We start from the raw sequence: 26,709 nt of genomic DNA, 5'->3' as shown, positions 1-26,709 counted from the left end.
GTACTAAGAAAAAGAAGTCTTCTAAGCGTTCCCCAAAGAAAGTGAATAGCGTGACTTCCTTACAGTCGGTCAGTGATCGGTCCGACGAAGCCTCGGCCTCTCCGTCTCCTTCGCAGAGGAGTGGCCAGCAAGCCCCCAGTGTAATTGTGACCCATAGTGTCCTCCCAAGTGAACCCAGTGTGACGGAGGAACCAAGGGCTGGCCCCTCGGGAGTAAACGGAAGGGCCGCGAGTGTTTCGGGCGGATCGGGCCACGTGGCAGGGGAGCACGTTTCCTCGGATGACCCGGTATGGGACAGTGTGGCGTTCTCGGTCTCCCCCCCGCCCTCGTGGGCCGGTGCGTCGGGTTTTCCCCCGCCAGAAGAGAACCACTCGAGAATTCGTCGCCCGAGTAGCGACTCCTTCGGTTGGAAATTACCGAAGACTCCAGGGAGGTCTCCGCTGAGGATGGACGTATCCCTGGGTCCATGGCCTTCTAGTAGGGGCAGAGTGGTCTCAGTACCCTCGGTATCCACGGCAGTTCCCGAGGACTTTCTCCAGCACCCGGTCTCGGACGATCGGCGGCGAAGGGCCTCCCCTGCACATCACTCTAGCAGTCGTTACGGGAAGAACGTGGCGCCCTCGGACTCGTCGGAAGAAGGCTCATCCTCCGAGGGAGAACGCAGGGAAAGGCGGCACCGTAAGAGAGCGCGGACCGATAGCGATCGTTCTCGCTCTAGGTCGAGGTCGCGGCACGGTAGGAGGCGCCCACGCTCTCACTCCCGTAGGTACAAGAGGGAGGTCTCTCCCGGCGGCGGCGAATGGTTTTACGTGCCCCCAGGAGACTCCAAGAAGCACCGCTCGCCAGACTCTCGGTCCAGTGATCGAGCCTCCAAGTTGTCACTGCCTACATACAACTTGGAACCGCTCGACCGGCCACGCAAGAAGGACCTCACGCTCAGGCACAAGTCCTCGAGGCCTTCGGTTCACCCCACCCGTCGGGAGGAAGCGCGCTTCCGAGAGGACAGCCCGACTGAACCAGCCCAACCGGGTCGGACGACGAGCGGGAAGGACCGGTTGCCGGGTTCGGGTCTTCCCACCGGGACCGTGTCCTCCGCGTCCAGAGCCTTGGCCCAGTCGAAAGGCCTCCCGGGGTCGGTGGCACCCGCCACACGGCGAGACCCGACCGGGTACGGTGCGCCCTACGGTTGCGGGACGGCCTCCCTGGGACCTGGTAGGGAGAGGCCAGTCTACCTCCCAAGCACGGCTCCCCCCAGCCAAGCCGATACCTCGGTCGACGGAGGCGAGGCTTCCCCGTCGGAGGACTCCGCCTACAGGAAGGTGGTAGCCCGCATCAGGAGGACTCATGGGATTCCTGAACCCGAGGTGCCGAAGGTCAATACCTGGAGGTCGAGCCTCTTGAGGTACACACATCGGGACGTCCTGCCGAAGTCTTCTCTGGCCCTGCCCCTCGCCCCAGACCTAGTACTCGGCCAGGAGTACATAGATAACTTGGTGGCCAGCACTGCGGAGGCCCCCAGGTCCCAGAGTTCCTCCAAACTCCTCCAGGGTCTGAAACTACAGGCCAAAATTTATATTCCAGAAGGACGTCGCCCGGGTCCCTGTAGAGTGGACTCAGCCGTAGATGTCCTAGGACAAGGCGGCTCGGACGAAAGGGCCAGCTCAGCCCCTGTGTCCTTCTCGGCTTCTGAAGCAGGCATGATGGAGGAGATGTCGAGGGACATGATTAATGTCTCTTCATGGCTGGACTGGTGGGCCTCCACGTTACTGGATGTACAGGCCTCCACAGACCCCGACGACCCGGAACAACAGAGTCTCCTGTCGGACATTATCACTTCCGGGGGGAAAGCGCTAAAATTTATGGCATACCAGGCTCTCTCCCTGACGGCCAACTGGGTCCTCCGGAAGAGGGACACAGTGCTTTCCAGGGTAGCAAGGAAGATCCCAGACAGTCAGGCGCGAGCCATTCGCACCCTACCCCTAGGAGGAGAGTCCCTGTTTCCTTTGAAGGAATTGGAAGAACTGATGGAGAAGGTGTCCAAGAGGAGAGAAGTCAACGTCCCTAAGCAATCATCCTCCAGGAGACCTCCGTATAAGAGGTCAGTCTCTGATAGGACCGTGACCCCTCAAGCGGGTCCCAGCTCTTCAAGGAGGGACGCCCACTCCTCTTCCTGGTCATCATCTCCTCAGCCCTCCCGCAGGGGAACTACAACTTCTGCCAACTCCTTCAGGTCGGGTTACTCCGCCTCGAAGAGGGGCAGATCAGGCCGCTCCTCTAGGAGAAGGTAGAGGGAGAGGCCCCCTACTCCCGCCCAAGCCTCGGGTTGGGGGATGCCTCAGACCCCATTGGCAAGCATGGAAAACGTATGGGGCGGATGCTTGGACGGTGTCCGTCCTGAAAGAAGGCTACAGGATCCCCTTCATAGCGGACTCACCCCCTCTGATCCCAGCCACCCAAACAGAATGGTTAGCTCCCAGGGACCCGTTGAAAAGGGCTACCCTACAAAAAGAAGTTTCCTCCATGTTGGAAAAGGGAGCCATGGAAGAAGTCCTTCTCCCAGGGCCAGGCTTCTACAGCCGCCTGTTCCTGGTGGAGAAAGCAACGGGGGGGTGGAGACCGGTGATAGACCTGTCGGCCCTCAACAAGTTCGTCAAGAAGACGGACTTCAAGATGGACACCCCAAAATCCGTCCTGATGTCCTTGAGGGAGAAAGATTTTATGATGACGGTCGACCTCAAGGATGCGTACTTCCAAATTCCAGTCCACCCGTCGAGTCGGAAGTTCCTCCGGGTAAAATGGGGCTCCCAGATCCTGCAGTTCCGGACCCTCTGCTTCGGACTGTCGACGGCCCCTCAGGTGTTCACGAGGGTCTTCGCGACAGTCTCAGTATGGGCTCACGAACGAGGTATCCGCCTCATCAGGTACCTGGACGACTGGTTGCTCCTTTCCAGTTCAAAGGCCCTCTTGGAAGAACAAGGAAAGGACCTCCTCCGTTTCTGCAGGAGTCTGGGAGTCATCATCAACCTGGAGAAATCGAACCTAACGCCGTCCAACAAAATGGGGTACTTGGGGATGACGTTGGACACCGTGCAGGGGAAGGCCTTCCCCTCGGAGGACAGGATACAGAACCTCGTCAAGATCATTCAGCCGTTCCTGTCGGGGCTTCCCAGGAAAGCGAAAGACTGGCAGAGGCTGATAGGCCACCTGGTCTCATTAGAGAAGCTAGTTCCCCAAGGGAAGTTACGACTCAGACCCGTACAATGGAACCTCAAGGCTCTATGGTCCCAGACAGGCTCTCAGAAAATATCGATCCCAGTCCTTCCGCACACGGAAACAGCCTTGAAATGGTGGAGATGCCGGTCGAACTCCCTCAAGGGGATGCCCCTCGGGTCCTGTCCTCCCGAGTTTCTCCTGTTCACGGACGCCTCCAACCTAGGGTGGGGAGCCCACCTGAGGGAAGAAACAGCAAGCGGGACCTGGTCAGAGACCGAAAAGCATCACCACATCAACGTCCTAGAGCTAAAAGCAGTACAAAAGGCATGTCTGCACTTTGCAAGTCGATTGAAGGGAAACACCGTGGCCCTAATGTGCGACAACGCCACGGTGGTAGCCTACATCAAGAAACAAGGGGGCATGAAGTCGAGGGAACTGTGCGACCTCACTGTAGACATCTTGCACTGGGCGGACGAACACCAGGTAACACTGCTAGCAAGGTTCATCCCCGGGAAAAAGAACGTGCTAGCCGACGGCCTCAGCAGGGTAGGTCAGATAGTAGGGACGGAATGGTCCCTACAACCAGCGGTAGCCAGACTCATCCTTCAACGATGGGGCTCCCCGGTGATAGACCTATTTGCAACAAAGCTCAACGCCAAGTTACCGGTTTATTGCTCCCCGGTACCAGACGAAGGAGCAGCCCTAGAAGACGCCTTCCAGCACAGGTGGGACAACCTGGACGTTTATGCCTTTCCCCCCTTCACGCTGCTAAGACAAGTGCTCAACAGAGTAAGAACCGCCCAAAACCTAAAGATGACTTTGGTAGCGCCCTGGTGGCCGGAGAGAGAGTGGTTCGCGGATCTGAAAGACCTGGCAAGCCATCCGCCATGGCCTCTGCCCCCCAGGTCAGATCTACTAAGTCAACCGCACTTCCTCAGGTTCCACGACAACCCTCTCTCTCTTCGCCTTCACGCCTGGAGACTATCGAGCGACTCCTGAGGAAGGAGGGGTTCTCCTCCCCCACAGCTAAGAGGATGTCCCTATATCTAAGAAAATCCTCTACCGTAGTCTACCAGGCGAAGTGGGCCGCCTTTACGAAATGGTGCGCGACAAAACAAATAAGACCTCTCGAAGCCTCGGTCCCTGACATAGCTGATTTTCTAGTGTATCTTAGGGATAAAATAGGAATGTCAATCCCAGCTATTAAAGGAGTGCGAGCAGCCTTAGGCCAAGTCTTTCTCCTGAAAGGCATCGACCTAGGGACATCAAGACATATAGGGATGCTGATTAGAAGTTTCGAACAATCCTGTCCTCCCCAAGCCAGGAGAGTGCCTAGATGGGACCTGGCCAAGGTCCTGAAAATGTTGTGTCTTCCTCCCTTTGAACCGCTCAGAGATATCGGAGACAAAGATCTCACCCTCAAGACAGTCTTCTTGCTAGCCTTAGCTTCGGCTAAGAGGGTAGGTGAGATCCACGGTCTCTCCTACGACGTGGCACACTCCAAAGGGTGGAAGGAGGTATCTTTCAAGTTCGTACCCTCCTTTGTAGCTAAAACTCAGAACCCAGCAGTCTGGGACCCGAGGTTCGAAGGTTTCTCTGTTCTGGCCATTCCCAAGACAGGTAATACGGACGACCTGAAGTTATGCCCGGTCAGGACGATCAGGAAGTACCTGGAAAGGACGGCCCATCTCCGTCCAGGTGCCAAGAACCTCTTCGTCTCTTCAGGCGTTAATAAGAAGCAAGTGTCCAAGAACACTATTTCCTTCTGGCTGAGACAAGTCATCACTAGGGCTTATGAAGAAGACAAGGTGGCGGTACCAGGCACTCCCCGTCCCCATGACATCAGGGGCCTGAGCACGTCCTTGGCCTTTGAGAGAAATATGGCAGTGGGCCAGATCCTGCAGGCCGGCACTTGGTCACACCAGTCGACCTTCACGGCCCACTACCTCAAAGACTACTCAAGAAAGTCTTTGGATGGATTCTCCATTGGGACAGTCATCGCCGCCCTCCAAGCTGTGTAGTGGCAGGCTGGAAGACGTCCCCAACAAGTGAATAGACTCATCCCTACTTCTTCAGGAGAAGATTCAGTAGAGAACATGTCAAGAGGTAAGACTTAAATTATAAGCGTAAGTTTTCCACTGCTACCCCCTAACCGCTCTCTGTACCCCCGCATTACGTAGCCCTCCGGGCACCATGTGCCTAACCAAGTGGCAGAATGGCTCTCCCGCCTCCTAAAGTGTAAGTCTCCAAAGAGGTAATTCGAGGTAAAGTATTCGTGTCGGAACAAATGAAAAATTTTAAGTAATTTTTATTTTTCCTAACATACTTACCGAAGAATTACCTCTGAAGTAATGGCCCTCCCTTCCGTCCCCGAGTGCCATTCTTCCATTGCCAAGTCGGGCTTGACGGAGAACTTAATGAGGTCCTGACCCGGGAAAAGCAGTGACCTGCCCTAATCCGGGCCGAAGGAATTATCCTGGCGGCGGGGGTAGTAACTATCGGGAGCGAGATAGGGGGGTAGCGCGGGAAAATCTTGGTCGAATTTGAGAGAGGATCAAGGACCCTCCAAAGAGGTAATTCTTCGCTAAGTATGTTAGGAAAAATAAAAATTACTTCAAATTTTTCATTTTATCATAAAAACTCTATATTTATACTAATTAACCTTATAGAGAAGAAGAATCACTGTTTCATGCAGTATTGGCAGTGTACAAGTAAAAACTTTATGCCATATAAGTAAATCCTTGCCAAAGTTTGTATTTGTTTTGGAAACATTTGTGTTGATGTGGAACTTCAATACTAACTATTAATTCAAAAATGTCTTTCTAACAAGTGTTTCCAGTTAGGTTGAGTTCGAAGTTTAACCCCTGAGACATTATTGTCAAATAAAATGACTCCATGCTTTTTGGGCCCCAAGTCTTTCAAGCTCAAACAGTCTCATTTCTTTGGTATTTTCCAAGAGGAAGCCTTCTTTCTAGTTTAAAAGTCAATCTTGGTAAACAGTTATGCCCAGTTTCAACCCAATCTCAAGCTAGTTATTTATTTTTTGGTTTGTTCCATATAGACTGTCATCATCTTTTATACACCACCTCTCACCTTTACAGATTTAGACCTCAAATGATTTCTCTTCATTCCATTTTATTTCCCAGCTTCTGGAAAACTCATTACAGTACTCTAACAATTCCTTATTCAGAATATGATCTTACTATTGTACGTACTTCAGTCATGAATCTAGCATTCTAGGGTCACGTTATCAAATTCTGTTCCATTTTGTTTGTCAGTGCCCATGCTGCTTCAGAGAACAGTACAGGTATTATGTTTATTGTATATCCTAAGTCTTTTTTCTCTCTACTAATTAGAAGATTTTATCTACCATTGTCCTGAAAGTTTCATTCTCCATGTCATCCTGGTTTCCATAGCTCTCTTGCTATGCCATTCTTTTGTCTCCTGTTTCAGTGCAGTGTGTGTGTTTAAGGAAACAGAAATGCTCTGCCTCTTTAACACTTGTACATCTTTTAGAAATGGGTTGCTATCTCTTCTATTTTCCTTATTACCTCCGCCCATCGAAGTTGAAAGGAGGTTATGTTTTATCCCCTTTTTGTGTGTTTGTCTGTTTGTGATTAGCTTCCTGGCCACATTTTAATCGTAGAGTAATGAAACTTGCAGGGATTAACTATTATGTAGAAAGCTGGAAATTATTAGATTTTGATGTCATGGTCATGGTCCAATTCACATTATCAGCCATAAGATTTGCCAGTGTTGTCACAGAGACTTTAAACTTGGTTCATATTTGTGCATAAAAATCCATGCCAATTAATACATGCTAAGGTCAAGGTCGAGTCTAAGCTCAAGGTCAAATTCCGGTCATTAACCATACAGCCATAATTTTAATAGTAATGTAATGAAACTTGCAGGGATTTTAATGTTATGTAAATAGCTGGAAATAATTAATTGATTCTGGGAAAGGCACAATGGTTTCGAGAAATAAGCTGCCGTGGCGGAGGTCTGCACTTGAAGTACTTTTCTAGTTTGCTCCATGTAGATCATGTAATCTAGAGTATGTTGGGTATAAGTTGCTACACTGTGTATGACACAGGCTCTATCTAGAGCACCTATTATTATGTCTGTTACTTTTGGTACACAGGACAAATTTCACCCCTACACCATTCCCACAGCAACTATATACAGTAGTCATCTACCTCATTGTAGCTTTTCTTTTGATGCCTTTCCAGTCCCCATGAGCTGTTTTGTTTATACCAATTTCCAGTCCTACTTACCATTCCACTCTTCCATATTTTAAACATTTCCAGGACTTCTTCCTCAGGTTTTATTGTATAAACTAGTTGTTCCATAACTGGAATACAAACCACGCTATTACTTTCGGCATAGCTGAAATGACGAGCCATTAATTTTTAATGATGGTTTATTACCCACACTGCTAGTTAGCGGGGGTAGGGGAGGGTAGCTTGCTACCACACCCCCTCTCACACACCTGTGCTTGAGCTCACTTTGCTCTCGGCTGGGATGGTATTCGGACGTGTCCGCTCTCATCCTCGCCGTCATATTGGCAGCCATTTAATTGCTTTTGTTCTTTTCTTTTTTTAGTTTTGTTTATGTTAATTTGGCCTCTGCAATCATGCGCACCTGCACTGGGTTTCCCGACCACCCCTGTGGAAAGTTCATGTCAGCGGTCGTGACTGATCCTCACGCCCTTTGTCCTTCTTGTAGGGGCCACCGGTGTGATAGCAACAAGAAGTGTACGGAGTGGTGTGCCTCCCAGTGGGAGAGGTTTTTGCGACGACGGAAGAAGAAGTCCAAACGGGATATTTCTCCTTCGAAGGTTGCTTTGAAAGGAGAAAAACCCAAGGCCTCTTCTTCCATTGCCCAAACCTCCTCCGAAGCTCCCACTTGGTCGGTCTCTTTCGAGAGACCGTCGAGTGGAAGCGTAGACCAATGTATTGTTTACCAACCTTTGGGCTCGAGAGATGCAGTTGCTTCCCCGAGCGAAGCAACTCCCCCCGTGGGAGAATGTGTCACTAACCTCCCTATTTCAGCTTTGGTCCTCCTTGGGGCTTACGGGTTCGCCCTCCAAGGAGGTTTTGCTTAACTACATCCAATTGTGTGCCGCTGTCAAGCATTCGTCATCACCGTCAGAGGTTGATCCTCTGTCTCTTGTCGACGTTGTGGTGTCAGAGGTATCCAATGCGGTTTCACCCATCACCTCTTCCACTCCAAACTCTACGGTAGCTGACGGCTGAGTTTCTCCCGTTCCTGTTCAACCTATGAGGGAGAAACTAAGTCCATCATCAGTCTCTCCTGCTAGTGTTTCTCTCCCTCGGGGGAGTTCACTTACAGAGACTCCTCTTCGGAGGATTGCAGAAGGTCAGCTTGCTGATCCAATGGCCCCAGAGGGCGCATTCGTCGGAAGGCTCGCCTTCCTCTTCGCCATAGAGGCCTTCCTTCACCTGCGGGGAGGAGGCACCTCTTTGGTTCAACATCTTCGATGCAGTCCCCCGCAGAGGAGCATCACTGCTCCTGCATTGGTCCTGGTCCTCTCTGCAGATTGTTCGCGATCTCCTTTGTTGGAAGGTCGTCCTTTTAAAGGATACGTCAACCTGCCGCCCTGCCGTCGACGTTTCTACATGGGCCTAAAAAGGCTCCGCCCAAGCACGCTGTTGCTCGCCAACAACATGCCTACTAGACCTAACGGACGATCTTTAGTAGCTCGTCAGGCCCCATCACCACGAGCTCATTTTCACCATAACCCTAACACAGGGGATCAAGAGCGTACGCGCCAACATGCGCAAATGCGCCAACAGGAGCGTAGCTCCATCACGCGCTACGAGCGCCCTCATGCGCCTATACACCCACGTTTTCCCGCGCGCCAGGTCTTGCCTGCGCAAACTGAGCCCACGCGCCCTGCTCTTACGCGCCAACAGTCTCCTACGCGCCCGCGCCATCTGCACGCCAACAGTCACCTGCGCGCCGTCAACCTCCTTTGCAATGGCGCGCTCCCGCTCGCCAACATTCTCCTGCCTGCGCGCATACGCACCCAACATCTAACTCTCCTGCGGGCCATGCTGCGCAACATCCTACACGCCAGGTAAAACCTGCGTGCCAACTGTCAACAGATAGCAGGACTTCGGGGAAGTCAGCAATGGTGCCTTCTCCTACGCGCCAACCAGTAACAACGCGCCAGCGCACACCTGCATTCCACCCTTCTCCCGCTCGCATCCGCAAGGATATGCGCGTGCGGCTTGCGCACACACACCCATCCTCTCTAAGGCATGCGCGCCAACATTTTCCCGCGCCCCACATGATTTCACTGCGCGCCCGCGCGCTAGGGAACTTTCTCCCGCGCCCTACGGCCGGCACAGATGCGCGCGAACACACTCCCACGTGCCTGCGCACTCAACGTGATAATCAAGCGCGCGCGTCACCAGTCTCCCTCGCGCGAGCGCCGTTATTCTCCCCCTCCCTCGCGCCGTTATTCTCCCCCTCCCTCGCGCCGTTATTCTCCCCCTCCCTCGCGCCGTTATTCTCCCCCTCCCTCGCGCCGTTATTCTCCCCCTCCCTCGCGCCGTTATTCTCCCCCTCCCTCGCGCCGTTATTCTCCCCCTCCCTCGCGCCGTTATTCTCCCCCTCCCTCGCGCCGTTATTCTCCCCCTCCCTCGCGCCGTTATTCTCCCCCTCCCTCGCGCCGTTATTCTCCCCCTCCCTCGCGCCGTTATTCTCCCCCTCCCTCGCGCCGTTATTCTCCCCCTCCCTCGCGCCGTTATTCTCCCCCTCCCTCGCGCCGTTATTCTCCCCCTCCCTCGCGCCGTTATTCTCCCCCTCCCTCGCGCCGTTATTCTCCCCCTCCCTCGCGCCGTTATTCTCCCCCTCCCTCGCGCCGTTATTCTCCCCCTCCCTCGCGCGAGTGCCGTTATTCTCCCCCTCCCTCGCGCGAGTGCCGTTATTCTCCCCCTCCCTCGCGCGAGCGCCGTTATTCTCCCCCTCCCTCGCGCGAGCGCCGTTATTCTCCCCCTCCCTCGCGCCGTTATTCTCCCCCTCCCTCGCGCGAGCGCCGTTATTCTCCCCCTCCCTCGCGCGAGCGCCGTTATTCTCCCCCTCCCTCGCGCGAGCGCCGTTATTCTCCCCCTCCCTCGCGCGAGCGCCGTTATTCTCCCCCTCCCTCGCGCGAGCGCCGTTATTCTCCCCCTCCCTCGCGCGAGCGCCGTTATTCTCCCCCTCCCTCGCGCGAGCGCCGTTATTCTCCCCCTCCCTCGCGCGAGCGCCGTTATTCTCCCTCCTTCGCGCGAGCGCCACTGTCCTCGTGAGCGCCGTTATTCTCCCCCTCCCTCGCGCGAGCGCCGTTATTCTCCCCCTCCCTCGCGCGAGCGCCGTTATTCTCCCCCTCCCTCGCGCGAGCGCCGTTATTCTCCCCCTCCCTCGCGCGAGCGCCGTTATTCTCCCCCTCCCTCGCGCGAGCGCCGTTATTCTCCCCCTCCCTCGCGCGAGCGCCGTTATTCTCCCCCTCCCTCGCGCGAGCGCCGTTATTCTCCCCCTCCCTCGCGCGAGCGCCGTTATTCTCCCCCTCCCTCGCGCGAGCGCCGTTATTCTCCCCCTCCCTCGCGCGAGCGCCGTTATTCTCCCCCTCCCTCGCGCGAGCGCCGTTATTCTCCCCCTCCCTCGCGCGAGCGCCGTTATTCTCCCCCTCCCTCGCGCGAGCGCCACTGCCCTCGCGAGCCTACTGGACAACGTACGGCACGGTTGCCATCGCCTCCTTCCCCTCCCCCCAAGCGCATACCAACGCGCATTGTGGGGGAAGGGAAACTTCCAGAGGGGTCCAGGATCCCAAAGCTACCACAGGCGAACCCCTGAATAATGGTGACTCCTCCCAGGGATCCTTCAATCCCTCTCCCTTCAAAGATATGTCTGACAGCGCGTCTGTCAGCCAACAGCCCTGGTTCGGTGCCCTGATCGGAACCGTAGCTCGAGCCTTCAAGCCCATCTTCTCTGAATTGAGACACAGAACCATGGCTTCTTCTACCCCTTTGAAGAGAAAGAGAGGAGTTCCAGACGCGGTCACTTCCCCAAGGGCGAAACTAACTCCACGCAGACCTTCGAGGCAGGTTCCTTCTATTCCTCAGACTGCCTCTCCTTCCCTTTCGGGCGAAGATTTCCCGTCCCCAAGGGAATCACGCGAAGAGAGACTTTCCCCCATCGCACCAATGGGGGAAACCTCGCTTCACGCCGAGGGGTCTACTCAGTTGGGGATTGGAAGGAACTTGCCACCCTCGTCAATGTTGGAGTCTTATATCCTTCCCAGTAAGAAATCTATGGACTCCAAAACATTGTCGAAGTCCTCTACTAGGAATAGGATGGAGCCATCTAGCCACTCGGAATGTCCGCGACTCTCCCCAAGAAGAGCCTTCGGGGATAGAAGGAGACTTCGCTGCAAGTCCTACAGCAGGAGGAGACCAGCAAGAGTCAGAACATGCGTTTTGGTAAGTTCTGACTCTAATGAGGGCTCTCAACGGGTTTTCCGACCCAGAGATCCCTCCTAGAGAGGGCAAAAAAGACACTGTCTTAGACCATGTCTTTGGTACTCAAAAACCCTCTAAGACCAGAGACAAGATCTCACAACTGCTCTCCGAGATGTCCTCCTCCAACCGTTCCGGTGCCACCAAGAAGCGCCTCCCACCTCTTCGCGTACAGCAGAGCAGGTAATTCGAGACCCTAGAGGAGCCTTGTTTAGCTCTTCCTCTTCACCACTCGCTGGAAGAGCTAACCAGGGGAGTCCCTCTTGAGAGACTCTCCAACCAGCAGGTCTCATTCTCGGCAGCCGAGATCCTCAACCAGGAGAAAGTTGCCAAGTGTCCTATGCAAGCCACTTCTTGGCTCGATATCTGGTTGGGGACCTTAGGTATCCTGATACGTTCCGAGGACTTTTCCAAGGAACGTACCAGGAAGGCTATGGAAACCTTCTTGCTCTCAGGTACAGTACTCGCACAATCGAGTTTCTGGCCCACCAAGTCTCGAACCTGTGGGCAAATACCATCCTGAAATGTTGGGATGCAGCAACTGAGAGATTCCATCAGAAGGTCCCTAGCGCCGAGATCAATAGGCTCAGACATTCCTCCCTAGAGGGATCCGTCTTGTTCGAGCCTAAGGATGTGGAACATGCCGCTGAGAGGTGGAGGAAGTCTCATCAAGACTCCCTCCTTCATAGGGCTTTAACATACAAGCCCTATAAGCCTCCAGCACCACAGCAGTCCCGTCCAGTCAAGACCACTACGACGACAACATCAGCGAAGACCTTGGTGTCTGAGCCCTATCCTGTCAAAGAAAGGAAAGGCAAAAAGTCCTCCAGGGGAGGCAAGAATCCTAGAGGGAGCAGTCGAGGCCGCAAATGCTAGGATAGGCAGTCCCCCTGCATTTCTACCAGTGGGGGGATGCCTACAAACTTGCTCAAAGAGGTGGAAGCAATTCGGGACCGATTCCTGGACAATCTCCGTGATCAGTCTAGGATATCGTGTCCCGTTCATAACATCTCTACCTTCCCTGACGACGAATCCAGTGTCATTGAACTCCTTTGCCATGCGATCGGCAAGGGGGCAAGCCCTTCGGGCAGAAGTCCAAACCCTGTTGAAGGAGGGAGCTCTCCAAGATGGTCCTCGACGGATCCCCAGGTTTCTTCAGTCGACTCTTTCTTGTAAAGAAGGGGTCTGGAGGCTGGAGACCAGCCATCGACCTCTCAGCCCTGAACAAGTTTGTCAAACAAACTCCTTTCAGCATGTAGACGGCGGACACGGTCAGACTAGCAGTAAGACCGCAAGACTTCATGTGCACACTGGACCTAAAGGACGCGTACTTCCAGATCCCAGTCCATCCGTCTTCAAGGAAGTACTTAAGATTCAGCCTAGACAACAGAATGTACCAGTTCAAGGTGCTGTGCTTCGGTCTTTCCACAGCACCACAAGTCTTCACCAGAGTGTTCACCCTAGTATCATCTTGGGCACACAGGATTAGCATCCGTCTCCTCCGTTATCTGGACGACTGGTTAATCCTAGTAGACTCGGTGTCAACCCTTCTTCAACACCGAGACAAACTTCTGAGACTTTGCCAAGATCTAGGGATCATGGTAAATCTCGAGAAGTCTTCACTGCTTCCCACTCAAAGACTGGTATACCTAGGCATGATTATAGACATCACTCTCCACAAAGCCTTCCCATCAGACGACAGGATAGCAAGGCTGAGGAAGGTCGCAAGACCTTTTCTCAGACGAGAAGAACTTCCAGCCCAATCGTGGTTACGTCTCCTCGTTCACCTTTCATCGCTGGCCCGTCTAGTTCCCAATGGTCACCTCAGGATGAGATCCCTCCAGTGGCGACTCAAGTCCCGGTGGAATCAAGCGTACGACTCCCCGGACATCCAGATCCCCATGGGACCTGCGAAACTGACGGATCTCCAGTGGATTTGATGCTGTTTTCGGACACTTCAAAAAAAGGGTGGGGGGCCCACGTGCAGCACCACACGACCTCAGGCCTCTGGTCAGAGTCAGAAAAGTACCTCCACATAAATCTCCTAGAGATGAAGGCCGTCTTTCTAGCCCTTCAACATGCCAACAGTACCTAGCTAGTCACTCTGTGGTGGTGATGAGCGACAACACCACTGTAGTGGCCTACATCAACAAACAAGGAGGTACTTTTTTGCAGCAACTATCCCATTTAGCAGTAGAGATACTGAGAATGGCCGAAATCCACTCGATACTACTATCAGCATGCTTCATTCCGGGCAAAAGAAATGTGCTCGCCGACAACCTGAGCAGAGCATCTCAGATAGTGAGTACCGAGTGGTCTTTGGATCATCTAGTTGCCAACAAAGTCCTGACTTTGTGTTGGTCTCCGACTGTGGACCTCTTCGCAACGGCCCTGAACTTCAGGCTCCCGCTGTACTATTCCCCAGTCCCAGACCCCAAGGCTCTATGGCAAGATGCTTTCCAACAACAGTGGGACAACATCGACGTTTACGCCTTTCCCCCCGTTGTTTCTGATGAGGAGGGTACTCAACAAGACCAGAACATCAGTCAATCTTTCAATGGCATCACGCAGAGTGGTTCCCGGACCTTCTGCACTCCTAACGGAGCCGCCAAGAGAACTCCTTGCACGACACAATCTGCTCAAACAACCACATGCCAACATCGTCCACAAAGCCGTCAGGTTCACTACGGCTTCACGCCTGGAGACTATCCAGCATATCTCTGAGAGAGGATTTTCGCAACAAGTTGCAATCAGGATGTCTGGACACCTGCGAAAGTCAGCAGCTGTCTACCAGGCAAAGTGGAAAGTCTTCTGTGGTTGGTGTTGTGGAAGGGGTATCTCTCCACTCGATGCCACTATTCCAACAATAGTAGAGTTCCTTGAGTATTTGCGTGAAGAAATGCGCCATTCAGTCTCGGCGGTGAAAGGCTATCGCTCAGCCTTAAGCCTCGCCTTCAGGCTGAAAGGAATGGACATTTCCTCATCGCTAGAACTTTTTCTACTCATATGGAGTTATGAACTTAACAGCCCTCAGTCGGAAGTGACACCTCCCCCATGGTACCCGGTTTGAGTTCTGCCAGGCAACAGATCGCCACCTAACCTGGAAGACTGTGTTCCTGCTAGCTTAGGCCTCGGCCAAGCGAGTCGGTGAACTTCATGGTCTCTGGTATGACATCGCCCATTCAAGGGGACGGGGGGAGGTAACGTTCAGCTTCGTCCTAGAGTTTATTGCTAAGACTCAGAATCCAGGAGTAGCGGATCCTCGATTTGACTCCTTCCTGATTTCTAGTCTCCGTACTGTAACACATGACCCAGACCATTTCCTACTTTGCCCAGTAAGGAGCTTGAGGCTGTACCTCAAAAGAACAGCCCCAGCCCGTCCTTGTGTGCCAACACTATTCGTGAGCACAGGAAGGACTAAGAGGAGGGTCACCAAGAACACCATCTCTGCATGGATTCGCAGGGTCATTGACCTGGCACTGAATCCAGACCCTCCTCCGTCATGTCGCGCCAGAGCATATGATGTCAGGGGCATAGCTATGTCCCTGGCCTTCAAAAGAAATTTTTCAGTGACGCAGGTTCTTCAAGCTGGGATGTGGAAACGTCAAACAACGTTCACATCCCACTACCTGCAAGACGTGACCAACAGGAGACTCGATACGTTCTCTATTGGTCCTGTGGTGGCTGCACAACAGCTGGTTTAAAACCTCAAGGTCCTTTTTGGACAAGTAGCAGAAGGTTGAGGGTATTGTTACCCGATTTTAGTCTGCATGAATGAAAAGGTTTGACTGGCCCTTATTCTTTTCTTCATCATCCCCTCTGTTGGGGAAAGCAGCATCCTGGGTTCTCTGCATAGCTGACCTCAAACCACTGCAGGTAAACCATGCTCCCATGTTCCTATTATTAATATTAATACTGTTACGTCCCCATACCCTGACGAGGTGGTATTGGGGTCTTGGGAAAGTCCTACTCTACAAGTTTCCATCTAAAGAACTTCAGAACAACTTTCTAGGACGAGTCACACAGCTTGCGTAAGCAAGGTTTTAGCGAGGTGCAGGGACTCCTTATTTCTCGAGGGCTTACACACTCAAATAAGGAGTCTTCGGGCAAAGCCAAAAGCCAGACTGGCTGGGACATCCACCTTCCTAATGGGTGAGTCACCACTATTAAATAGCGTGGTTTGTATTCGAGTTATGGAACAAATGACAAATTCGTAGATAATTTGTATTTTTCCCAACTATACAAACCTTAGCTATTTAACCAAACTTGCCCACCAGCCCTATCTCCCTTTAAGTCCTACCTCCAAGCAAAGTGAGCTCAAGCACAGGTGTGTGAGAGGGGGGGTGTTAGCAAGCTACCCTCCTACCCCCACTAACTAGTGGTGTGGGTAGTAAACCCTCATTAGAAAATTAATGGATCATCATTTCAGCTATGCCGAAAGTAATACCCCTATTAAATAGCTAAGGTTTGTATAGTTAGGTAAAATACAAATTATCTATGAATTTGTCATATCATCTGTATTTTTTTGCACTGTAGTACTTTGTAGCTTTCTCCAATGTTATGATGAATAGCAAAGGGCATGATGCAGATCTGTGATTGTCAGCAGCATTGATCTTTATGCCATTGCCTTCACTGAGGATCCAATTTTATAAGTAGAGTAAAGTATTTCACATTGGAATTTTGGTAACAGAAGAGCAATAGGTAGTTCATAGCTGCAATTTGGTCTCTCTAATTGATAATGATCCCTTCATAAGTATCTTTGCTGGAGTTTTCCATTCATATTATTCTCTGAGAGATATGGTTTGCACTCTTTAAAATCAAACATTAGATGGCAACAACGCGATAGAGGCCCATACATATTAATTATAAAGAATTCTTTTTTTAGAGCGCCAGTACCTTTGGCAGTAAACGGGAAAGATAAACAAAATGAGAATGGAATTGTTGATAACGGTTGAAATGGAACACGTATGCTTTTAGAACAGCTTTCTCCCCACACTAATATACCTTATGTTATTTATGTGGATTATCTTTTGGCGAAGCTTGAAGGTAGGCATTAGACTAAAAGGTCATCGCTCTTCATCCAGAAGTTGTTCTTGCTCTAGAGCTTCACGTGACCGACGGTCGCAACGCTCTTCTTGGAGGTGTTCCTCTTCACGAGGAAGAGTCTCGAACAGCTGAGTCCTTGACCTAGGCCTGGAGGCTCGTGTTCTAGATTGCGCCGATTTATATCACGAGGACGACGCTCACAGTCGTGAGGACAAAGCTCCAATTTAAAAAGGCAATTTTCACGCTCGCTAGGGTGCCGTTCGTGAGGAAAGTATTCACGATTGCGAGGCCACTGCTCACGTTCACGAGCTAGGCACTCACGACATTAACGCCATTCTCGATAGAGAGCTAGACGCTTCTGATCACGAACAGTACGTTCATGATCGTGAACTGTGCGTTCACGATCAAGGTCTAGACGTTCCTCACCTACAACTAGAGGTAAGCGTACTCGCAGTCCATCAGCTCTTCAACTCGTCCTTCTCCTAAATGACCCAGGACCGAACCTGATCCTGTGACAGACCGTTCTTCAGACAGACATTCAGCTAAACCACCACCATTGCCCTTTGCTGCTATGCAACGCTCCACAGTGCGTCCTGCTATGACACGTTTACCAACTCTTAAAGTTGCCCCTACTTGGAGGACCTTTTTGCCGACATCATCTGGCGTAGGCGTGTGTCTGAAGCAGTAGGAATGCCCGAGGCTTCCTCTGTCCAGTATGGCTCTTAGTGTTCGTGTTGCGAGCACTTCTACTCGTGAATTGCTTTAATTGTGCAAGACTCACGCTTTGACGCACTAATCTTGTGAATTTGTGTGCAAATTGGCGATTTCCATGAGCGATTTACGAGTAGAGGTTTCAGAATCATGAGCAAGTGCGGTGCCAATACCTCTGGCTTTTACCACCTCCAACGGCAGGCCTATACCCTTCCCAAAAGGGTTTAAGAAGCCCCCTAATAGGTGTGCTAATTAGCCTATTAGCCAGAATCGTCCTCTTCGTTCAACAAAGGAGCATCTATTGCCTCAAAGATTCTCTCCTACGTCTGCGCAGGCTCCCTCTAAGTTTCTTCCTAGGGGACATTCTCCTCCTGGATTCTCAAGGGAAACCCAGGACTTACCAAAGGGTGCTGAGCTCCATGCATCAGTGAGTACCTTTCTAGCTACCTGCAGAAGTCCTTAGGTGTGGCTCCTCCACCGCTACAGCCCCCGACCGTTTCAGTCTGGGCTGCACCTGGAATTCCCGGAGGTTGCCTCGAGCTTGTCTCTTGGGAGTTTTGACCCTAGAAGGAGACCATTGTCGGACAAGGCACTACGATCTTCCCCACCTCGATCTCGTGCCGAGGTACCTCCTCCTTCTGATTCTTATCTGGCTAACCTTCACCTTTACTCCAGTGTAGGCAAGGGAGGCCATGACAAAGAGATAGAAGTGGAGGATGAGAGGTGTAACTCTACTGCATGCCGATCTCGTCCATCCTAGAACAAGTAGGGAAATTAGCGCTCTCAGGGATATCTCTGTCCACTCCTTCGACCCTCAAGAAATTGAGGTAGTCCCTCTGGACCGGTGTCCAATTTCCTTACCTCCACCTGAAGAAGAGCCTACAGCTCCTGCTGCTGAGGTTTTGGCAATTACTGTCCCAAAACCCTCGCAAGTCTCTCTTTCCAACTTCTTGGAGGAATACTTCCCTGTGCAAAGGGAATCTAAAGACGCCAAATCCAAGCCCAAGAACATGTCGGCAAGAGAAGCCCGTTTGGCGAAGGCACACAGAAGGTCCCCTGTGGCGGGTTCCTCGATCGATCAATTCGGTTGACGACCCTGACCTACCCTAAGCCCTGGACATGAGCCTGAGTTAGATGTGTCATTGGACCTAGATGATGAAAATCTTCCTAGAGCAGCTAGTCCAAGCTTTCACTCGGAACAAGAGAGACGAGAGTCGAAGCATACCTTTTGGCAGGTCCTCTCTTGCTTGAGGGCCATCAATGGGCTGTCAACTCCTGGTACCAGCACCCAGGAAGGGAAAGATATGGTTCTTGACGGAATCTTCGAAACCCAGAAGATTCTTTCGAGAACCATGGCAAGGGCTCTAGAAGAGATAGAGGTGGAAGACATGGTCCCTCCTGCTGGCGCGCAATTCTTTCTGCCTGTCCACCGGTGGGAGGATGGGAGTTCCCTTGGGGCCAAACCGTGGACGGTCTCCGTCCTCCAAGTTGGGTACCAAGTCCCGTTCATTCTCTCTCTTCCTCTGTTGACTTGTCCTCCAGTGATGCGTTCATTCACTAAGTGATCAGCAAAGAACCTCGCCCTTCAGGTGGATGTCCAAACCATGTTGGAGTAGGATGCTCCAAGAGGTCCTACACGGGTGTCCAGTTGACTCTTGTAGAGAAGGCGTCTGGAGATCTGTCATCGACCTCTCCGATTTCACCAGGATAGTTCTGGAAACCCAGTTAAAGATGGAAACAGCAGATACGGTATGACAGACTGTCAGACTGAAGGACACTACAATACAAAATCAAACCATTGTTCTCTAGTCTTGGTAGTGTTGTAGCTTCTGTACCATGGTCTTCCACTGTCTTGGATTAGAGTTCTCTTGTTTGAGGGTACATTCGGTCATGCTCTTCTATCTTATTTCTCTTCTTGGTTTTTTTAAGTTTTTGTATTTTATATATGAAAGATCTAATTTAATCTTGTTACTGTTCTTAAAATATTTTATTTTAACTGTTTATTTATCTTTGTTTCCTTTCCTCACTGGGCTATTTTTCCCTATTGGAGCCCTTGTGCTTATCATGTAGTATCCTGCTTTTCCAAATAGGGAGATAACCTAGCTTGTAATAATAATAATACTGGATTTAAAAAATGCATACTTCCATATCTCGATCCGCCCATCATCAAAAAGTACCTAAGATTCATTCTTTATAAATATACCAGCTCAAGGTGCTGTGCTTCAGCCTGTGCACAGAACTGCAAGTGTTCATGAGAGTGTTCACTCTAGTTTCAATTTGGGCTCATGCCAACAGCATTCATCTATTATGCTACCTAGACAACTGTTTGTTTCTAGCAGACTTGGTGGAGACCCTTTTCCTACACTTAAACTTCAAGCATTTTGACACTATCTGGGGATTGTGGTAAATCGTGAGAAGTCCTCTCTGCAACCATCTCAATGTCTGGTATATCTCGGGGAAGCAAATAAACACCCAATTAGGCAAGGTCTTTTCATCCAAGACAGGGTAAAGACACTAAAGGGAGTGGCATGTCCCTTCCTGGAGTAAGACTCGCTGCAAGCACACCTGTGGCTACGCTGATAGGGCACTTAACTTCCTTGGAATGTCTGGACCCTCACAGGTGTCTACCCATTTGATATCTCCAGTGGCAACTGAAAACCCATTGGTCTCATCACAGGGATCCTCCGGACTTCCGAGTCCCGGTGGCCTGAATTGGTGAGTAGATGGATACCAACCTACTTAGTGGTGTAGGCTCTCTCCTCCCCGGAATTGAGGCTTTTACAGATTTATCAAAGAAGGGTGGGGGTCCTCACCCGTAGTAACACATGACCTCCGTAATGTGGTCCAATCCAATCGGCAGTACCACCTAAATCCTCCTGGAAATGAGGGCAGCCCTCCTGTCCTTCAAACACTTCCAACAGCTTTGACTTTGAATGCAGATGAACAACAACATGACATTAGTGGTGTATGTAAACAAACAAGGAGGTACTTTTTCACAGCAGTTATGCCATCAAACTAGAAATTCTAAGATGAACGGAAGACAGCTCGATCACCCTGTTTCATTCCTGGCAAGAAAATCCTTGTCAACAATCTGAGCAGGAAGACTCAGATAGTTGGCTCCGAGTGATTTTTGCTTTCTTGGATAGCCATCACATCTTTACAGTACTTTGTGGGGTTCACTGTGATAAATCTGTTCGCCGTCCCTGAACCAGAAGCCTAACGCCAGTATCTCCAGGAACTTTTCAAGATTCCTTTCAACATCTGTGGGACAACCTGGATGTCTACGCATTCCCCCCTTCTGTCTGATGAGGACACTCGTCAACAAGGTAAGGTCTTTGCAAGACGCATCGATGACCCTAATAGCTCTGTTGTGGCAGCAAGCAGAATGGTTTCTGGACCTCCTTCTTCTGCTCACAGTGGTACCAAGAGAGCTTCCTATCCTCTCTGACCTACTCGGACAACCTCACGCACAGGTATACCACATGGCAGTTGCTTCCCTACCACTTCATGCCTGGAGATTATGCAGCATCTCCTTTTGCAGAGAGGCTTTTTGCAAGGATACCTCCATAAGTCATTTATTGCTGTTTACCAGGCACAATGGTCTATATCATCTGTGGTTGGTGTTGTAGAAGGAATCTCACTCCTCTTATGGCCACTATTGCTGTCATAGTGGAGTTCTTTCTGTACCTCGGGGAGGAAAAACTGTTCGGTCTTGGAAGTAAAAGACTACTGCTAGTCGTTAAGCCCTGTCTTTAGACTGAATGGAGTTTACATTTCCTCCTCGACGGAATTGTCTCTCCTCTTCCGAAGTTTAGAGGTTACTTGTCCGCAGTTGGAAGATAGATCACCTTCTTGGAATGTACTGTGTGCGCTACAATCTCTGAGAGGAGCGCCTTACGAATGGCTGCGTCAGCCTTCAGATCGTGTCTTGATCTCTAAGACGGTTTTTACCTCCTTTCCGTCCTCGGCCAAACGGATTAGCGAGTTGCATGGTCTTTCCTACGACATAGACCATTCATTGAGATTTGGGGCAGGTGTGTAACCGATGATCCTGATGAATTGTTACGATGTCCTGTAAGAGCACTTAGGCGCTATCTTAAACTAACTTCTGGAGCTCGCATGCACATCAAGCGACCTTTTGTTTGCACGGGCAGAGTGAAAAGGAGTCACGAAGAGCATGGTCTCTGCATGGATATGCAGGGTAATTGAACGAGCACTGAATCCTTACTCACCCCCAAGAGATTGTAGACCCAGAGTTCATGATGTTAAGGGCATCAGTACATCTTTAGCATTTATAGGAAACCTCTGTAATGCAGGTTCTACAAGCCTGTGTCTGGAAGCGTTAGAGCACATATACATAACACTATTTACAAGAACCTTGTTACCTTTTCCAAAGGTCTTGTGGTGGCAGCACAACAAGTGGTGTAAGCTTCCTCAGCACCCTTACAGGACAAGTAGCCTTCGGTCGAGGCAAGACGGTACCCGGTGTTAGTCTAGGATGAATGGACAGAATGACTGCCCTTTTCTTCCATCATCTTCCCCTCTCTTGGGATACAGTATCAGCTGGCCTACCTCTAGCTGCAGGTAATATCCATTGCCCTTGTGTATCCTAAAATATCTTAAATATTTGTTATGTCGCCGTCCTCTGTGCGAGGGGGAGGTGGGCAATGTCTAGGTGAAGTATGAGTAGTGTTACACGCTCCGAAATTCTTACCAGAACAAGTCACAGTGCTTAAGTTTTCCACACACTTTCACCATTATTGCCCGGGCCATCAACTCTCGTGCATGACATACTTGGAGTTACCCCTCTCACTCTCGCATAAGCTAAGAATCGCACCCTAGATCAAGTTCCCAGCCAGTAGGGTTTTGGACTTTCACCCACCTAAGGATGAGTCTCCTTAGTAATGGTTTTTATTTGTGTAGGAACAAATGACAGATTTAGAATTAATTTATATTTTTCCTAACCATACAAACCTGAGCTCTTTACTTAAAATTGTCTCGTCATCTCCTATCCTCCTAGAAAATCCTGCCACCATCAGAAATGGATATACTGTCTAGCTGAGTGTGTGTGTGTGGTGGTTGGTTTATCCCCACTACCTCCCTCCCACCGCTAGTTTGCGGGGTCAGTTTATCTCCCATTAAAAGTTATGGCTCGTTTTCCAGTTAGCCAGAGCATTATATCAATAGTAATGAGCTCAGATTTGTATGGTTAGGAGAAATACAAATTACTTCCAAATTTGTCATTTTTATTGTAACTTGTTACAATGACGGTTGTGATATAGTCCTACTAAAATTTCTTAATTGTTTTCTGACTAGGCTGATTTCTGTCATACTATTTGCCCCTCTTGTGTTTGTAAAGAAACTTCTCTTACTTTATGAATTCATTCAAATTGTAAAATATAAAAAAAAAGTTAATTATAGGGACTAGTAAAGTTGCTTGGTTATTGATAATCAATTCATTGGTATCTCTGTAGATCAAATTACTGGTACCATTTTATTGGTTACAATTCTTTCAAGGTTCACAAGACAGAATGAAGTAGTATAATAATGAATGTGAGGATTTAGCTTTAAAATGTGTAACTAGTAAGACAAGCCAATAATAAAAATTTGACACTGAAATTATATACATTACTGCGTATATTATATCCTTCGGTGAAATCCAAGATTCCCTCTCAAGCTTAAAAGAAATGGACCAAGGTTATAAAGTATAAAGTTCATCATGTTCCTGAAGATAAAAGTGTTAGTGATGTCATATCTCATTACCGAGTACTGTAAATTAGAATAGAAACAGAAAGAAGGGACCAAGTTGTGTTAGAAATTCAACTTTACTGAATGATTTTGCATGTTTGTCACAAGAATTTTTTTATTCTTGTTATTCACATGCTACCTCTGTTACAGTGCCCCAAGAAAAAACGAGAAACTGGTGCTGGCAACAATGAGGACGAAGCCCCACGCAATAAACGTCCACGTTTAGAACCTGGCCCATCCACTGACTCGCCGTAGCCGCTCCGTGCACATAATTGTGAATAGACTGTTAAAGGGATTAAGGATTAAGTGGTTACTTAGTTGTGGTAAAGCCCCTTTTATTCCATTTGAGGCTGAAATATTGATCATTCCGATGATGGAAGGTTAACGTTCGGACCTGCAGAATACAGTTGATTTTTTTTTTTTTTGTGTAATATTTTCCCTATTTTTATTCGAGGGGCAAAATAAACCAGTTATGTCTTGTAAGTGAAAGTGTTTTATCTTATGTTTAAGAAAAGCAAAAATTGCCAAACAAAATTATTCGATGGGAAAGAGAATACGAAGCAATTTGAATATGCCAAGGTGAATTTTAAGATTGTTAAAGTGAGTCTTTTTGTAGTTGAGATGATTTTGTGTATTTTCAATGCTTGTCTTCCTCTGCCACTAATTGCTTTCTTTTCCCTTTTTTATATCTTTATGTTTATCTGAAAAATTCCCAATCGATAGTCTTGTAAAAGCAATACGCCAATTAGGGAGTAGTTATTGTATGATTACTTTATACAAAATTTTATGGAAATGCAGTGGTAATGTATTTTTCTGTTAGGAGAAATTATTTAATTGATTTTAATTATATAATGTACTGTATTGAATTTGTTTAACAAAGAACGTGTATCTTGTTTGTCATTGTTTTCCCTTTTCATAGAGTTGACTTTAGTTGCAATGTGTGTATAGTAGGAAGGATAGCTTGGGAACGAGAAGTCACATAACTGATTAAAGCTGTATAGAAAATGCTGCTTTTGATCTGACGAATAAGGCAATGGCTCTCATCGGGTACAAGTTTCAACAAATTTGTTTTTAGTTTGAATGCCATGCAAAATTCTCTTCTTCATTCGCTTTGATACTCTTCATAATGCAGGATTTTATACAGTTTCAACCAGGAACTATATTTTTGCTACTCCTAATGATGTATGAAGGAATTATATTTCCATATACACTATACAGTACAGTATATATATATATAATGCCCCCAGTCTGAGTGACATTCTGTAGTTGCTTCGGAGTGGGACGCTTCCTAGGGTTTCATTCTGCCTTTTGTGTGTGCATGGAATTCCTTGAGATGCAAAGAGATATCATGTATCCCAACCTGAGCTCCTATATCGTGGGAAGCAAGGTTCAAATTGTAAGTGGAATCGTATGTATGTTTTATAATGCGTTGGGTAATGCAGGCGTAGAATACATTTGCGTGCGTCGCTGTTTTGTTTTACCAAAAAACATAACCCAGAGTTAAATGTTGACATGCTCTTATAGCAGTGAGCATTGTTTTGTCTAATATTACACTGAGTGTTGTCTAGATTTTGTGTACATTTTTTTTTTCTTATTCATTTTGTTAAAAAGCCAATAATGTGTCAATATGTAGATACCCAGTGTGGTAAGAGTGGAATGAACTGCTGTACCCATTGTTTTTGTGAAAATATTTAAAAGGAAGAGAGTTTGTTTGGATTCCCTCTTGGTGAGTCAATGTGAATAAAATTGTATTAATTTTGTCTGCGTGTTTGATTTAATAAGAGGATTGGGTATTTTCATGTTTATGGCAATTTTGTATTTGATTCAGACTTGTAATACTAGAAGGAAATTATTTTCATTTGTATGATATAGATGCATAAAAGTGAACAGGATAAACTCATTTTATTTAAGCTTTTTTCTTATGACAATGGCGAGTGTTTTCTTCAGTTGTGGTGCCAGACAATTCACTCATTTATTCTGAAGCTGTCAAATAGTGAGGACTAATTAACAGACTTGGTTACTGATCAGGAAGTCAGCCTTACTTCCTTGGTACTGAGTGACCTTCCAGTTCCCCACTCTAGGTCAAATGGCCCAAATATATAAACCATATACTATATTACCCATACCCCTGGGGTATCTTGGGAAATAGAGGGCTACTGAATAGGGTTACTCTTCTGTCTGTCTTCATATTTCTGAGATCTTTATCTTTTAGGATGTTTTTATTAATCAGTGATGCCAAGAATTTAAATCTTGGTGACAGGTAAACTGTTGGACTATCTTCCATAAACTGTTACCAAGGTTTTGTTGGACTGTACTGTACTTCCTTTGCACGGCATCAGTACATGTCTGCAAAGTCTGTTGAACTTTAAAGTCTACAATTTTGGATCATAATTCTGAACGATTGTCTTTGGCTATTTATTGAGTTCAAGTTAAATAGAAGCTGTAATACTGCAGTTACTGTATACCACTCTTTTATAGTTATATTTTTATCTTTATAGTTGTCTGTTAGTTGAAATGCTTTGGTTATTTTCATCTGTAGATATTCTTACACTCAGTCATTGTTCCCTGGAAGCTTGTTTTACAAGCAAACTAGCCTACTGGTTTTTAAAAATATGAATACTAACAATTATGGTGATAATGGCAATCTTATTCCACTTATTTGACAGACTGAGTTATTAACAATATTTCACATACTGATTCCAAAGCCTCAAATATAGGTCAAGTTTTTAATTGAGGATTTTCAGAAATAATGTGCAGTGTCAAAAGACAAATAATGCAGCAGAAATATGAATTGCTATTGATAGTACTGAAAAGTGATTGTGACAATGAGATAGAATGACTGGTTAGGTTTATTCATGCTTTGCAGTATAGCGAGTGGGTGAATGAGGGAGTGAAGATGAAGGTGGAAGAGCAAAAGAGGGCTCCTGAAGAATGGCTGCATAGTAACTGTATAGAGAAATATGAAGAGAGAGAAAAATGTGGAAGTAAAACGGAAGGTGACTGACTGTAGGAGGGTTTTATATGAAGAGAATTAGTAGTAGTTTTGGAATGAAATGAAGAGAATAAGGAAGGGCAGATCAAGGAGTGAAGAGAGGAAAAGAGGAAAATTTTGGTTATTGATAAAGGTCGGTTGAATATTTTGAAAGGTTTCTGAATGTTTAAGATGATAGGAAGGCAGAAGTTGAGGTGCCAGTAATAGGAGATGAGAATAAAAGCGAGATTAGGAGATTACAAGAGAAGTGAAGCGTGCACTAGCTGAAACGAGAGCTGGAAAAGCAACTGGTTTGGATGGTGTGAGGGGTGAGATGTTAAAGGAGTGGGATGTGACTGTGCTGGAATAATTAGCGAGATAGTTTAATGAACCGCATGTTTTATGTTGTCAATGGTGCCAGTAGACTGGGTGTGTACATGTATTGTTCCACTTTACAAAGGTAAAGGAGATGTGCATGAGTGTTGTATTTCTAGAGGT

At 48.5% G+C, this 26,709-nt stretch overlaps 1 protein-coding gene across 2 annotated transcripts in view; it reads left to right on the top strand.

Annotated features, from left to right (window-relative positions):
- LOC137648694 (DET1- and DDB1-associated protein 1) overlaps nt 1-25,000 on the top strand; it is a 37,682-nt gene extending 12,682 nt beyond the window's left edge. For both annotated transcript variants that reach the window (XM_068381726.1, XM_068381725.1), the window contains exon 4: nt 23,391-25,000. In XM_068381726.1, the coding sequence (XP_068237827.1) occupies nt 23,391-23,495 (105 nt within the window). In that variant the 3' untranslated portion in view covers nt 23,496-25,000. The remainder of the gene's footprint in view (nt 1-23,390) is intronic.
- Nucleotides 25,001-26,709: the final 1,709 nt, after the last annotated feature.

Source organism: Palaemon carinicauda, chromosome 10 (assembly GCF_036898095.1).
Source record: "Palaemon carinicauda isolate YSFRI2023 chromosome 10, ASM3689809v2, whole genome shotgun sequence".
Taxonomy (NCBI): domain Eukaryota; kingdom Metazoa; phylum Arthropoda; class Malacostraca; order Decapoda; family Palaemonidae; genus Palaemon; species Palaemon carinicauda.
This window is presented reverse-complemented; position numbering and strand designations above follow the sequence as displayed.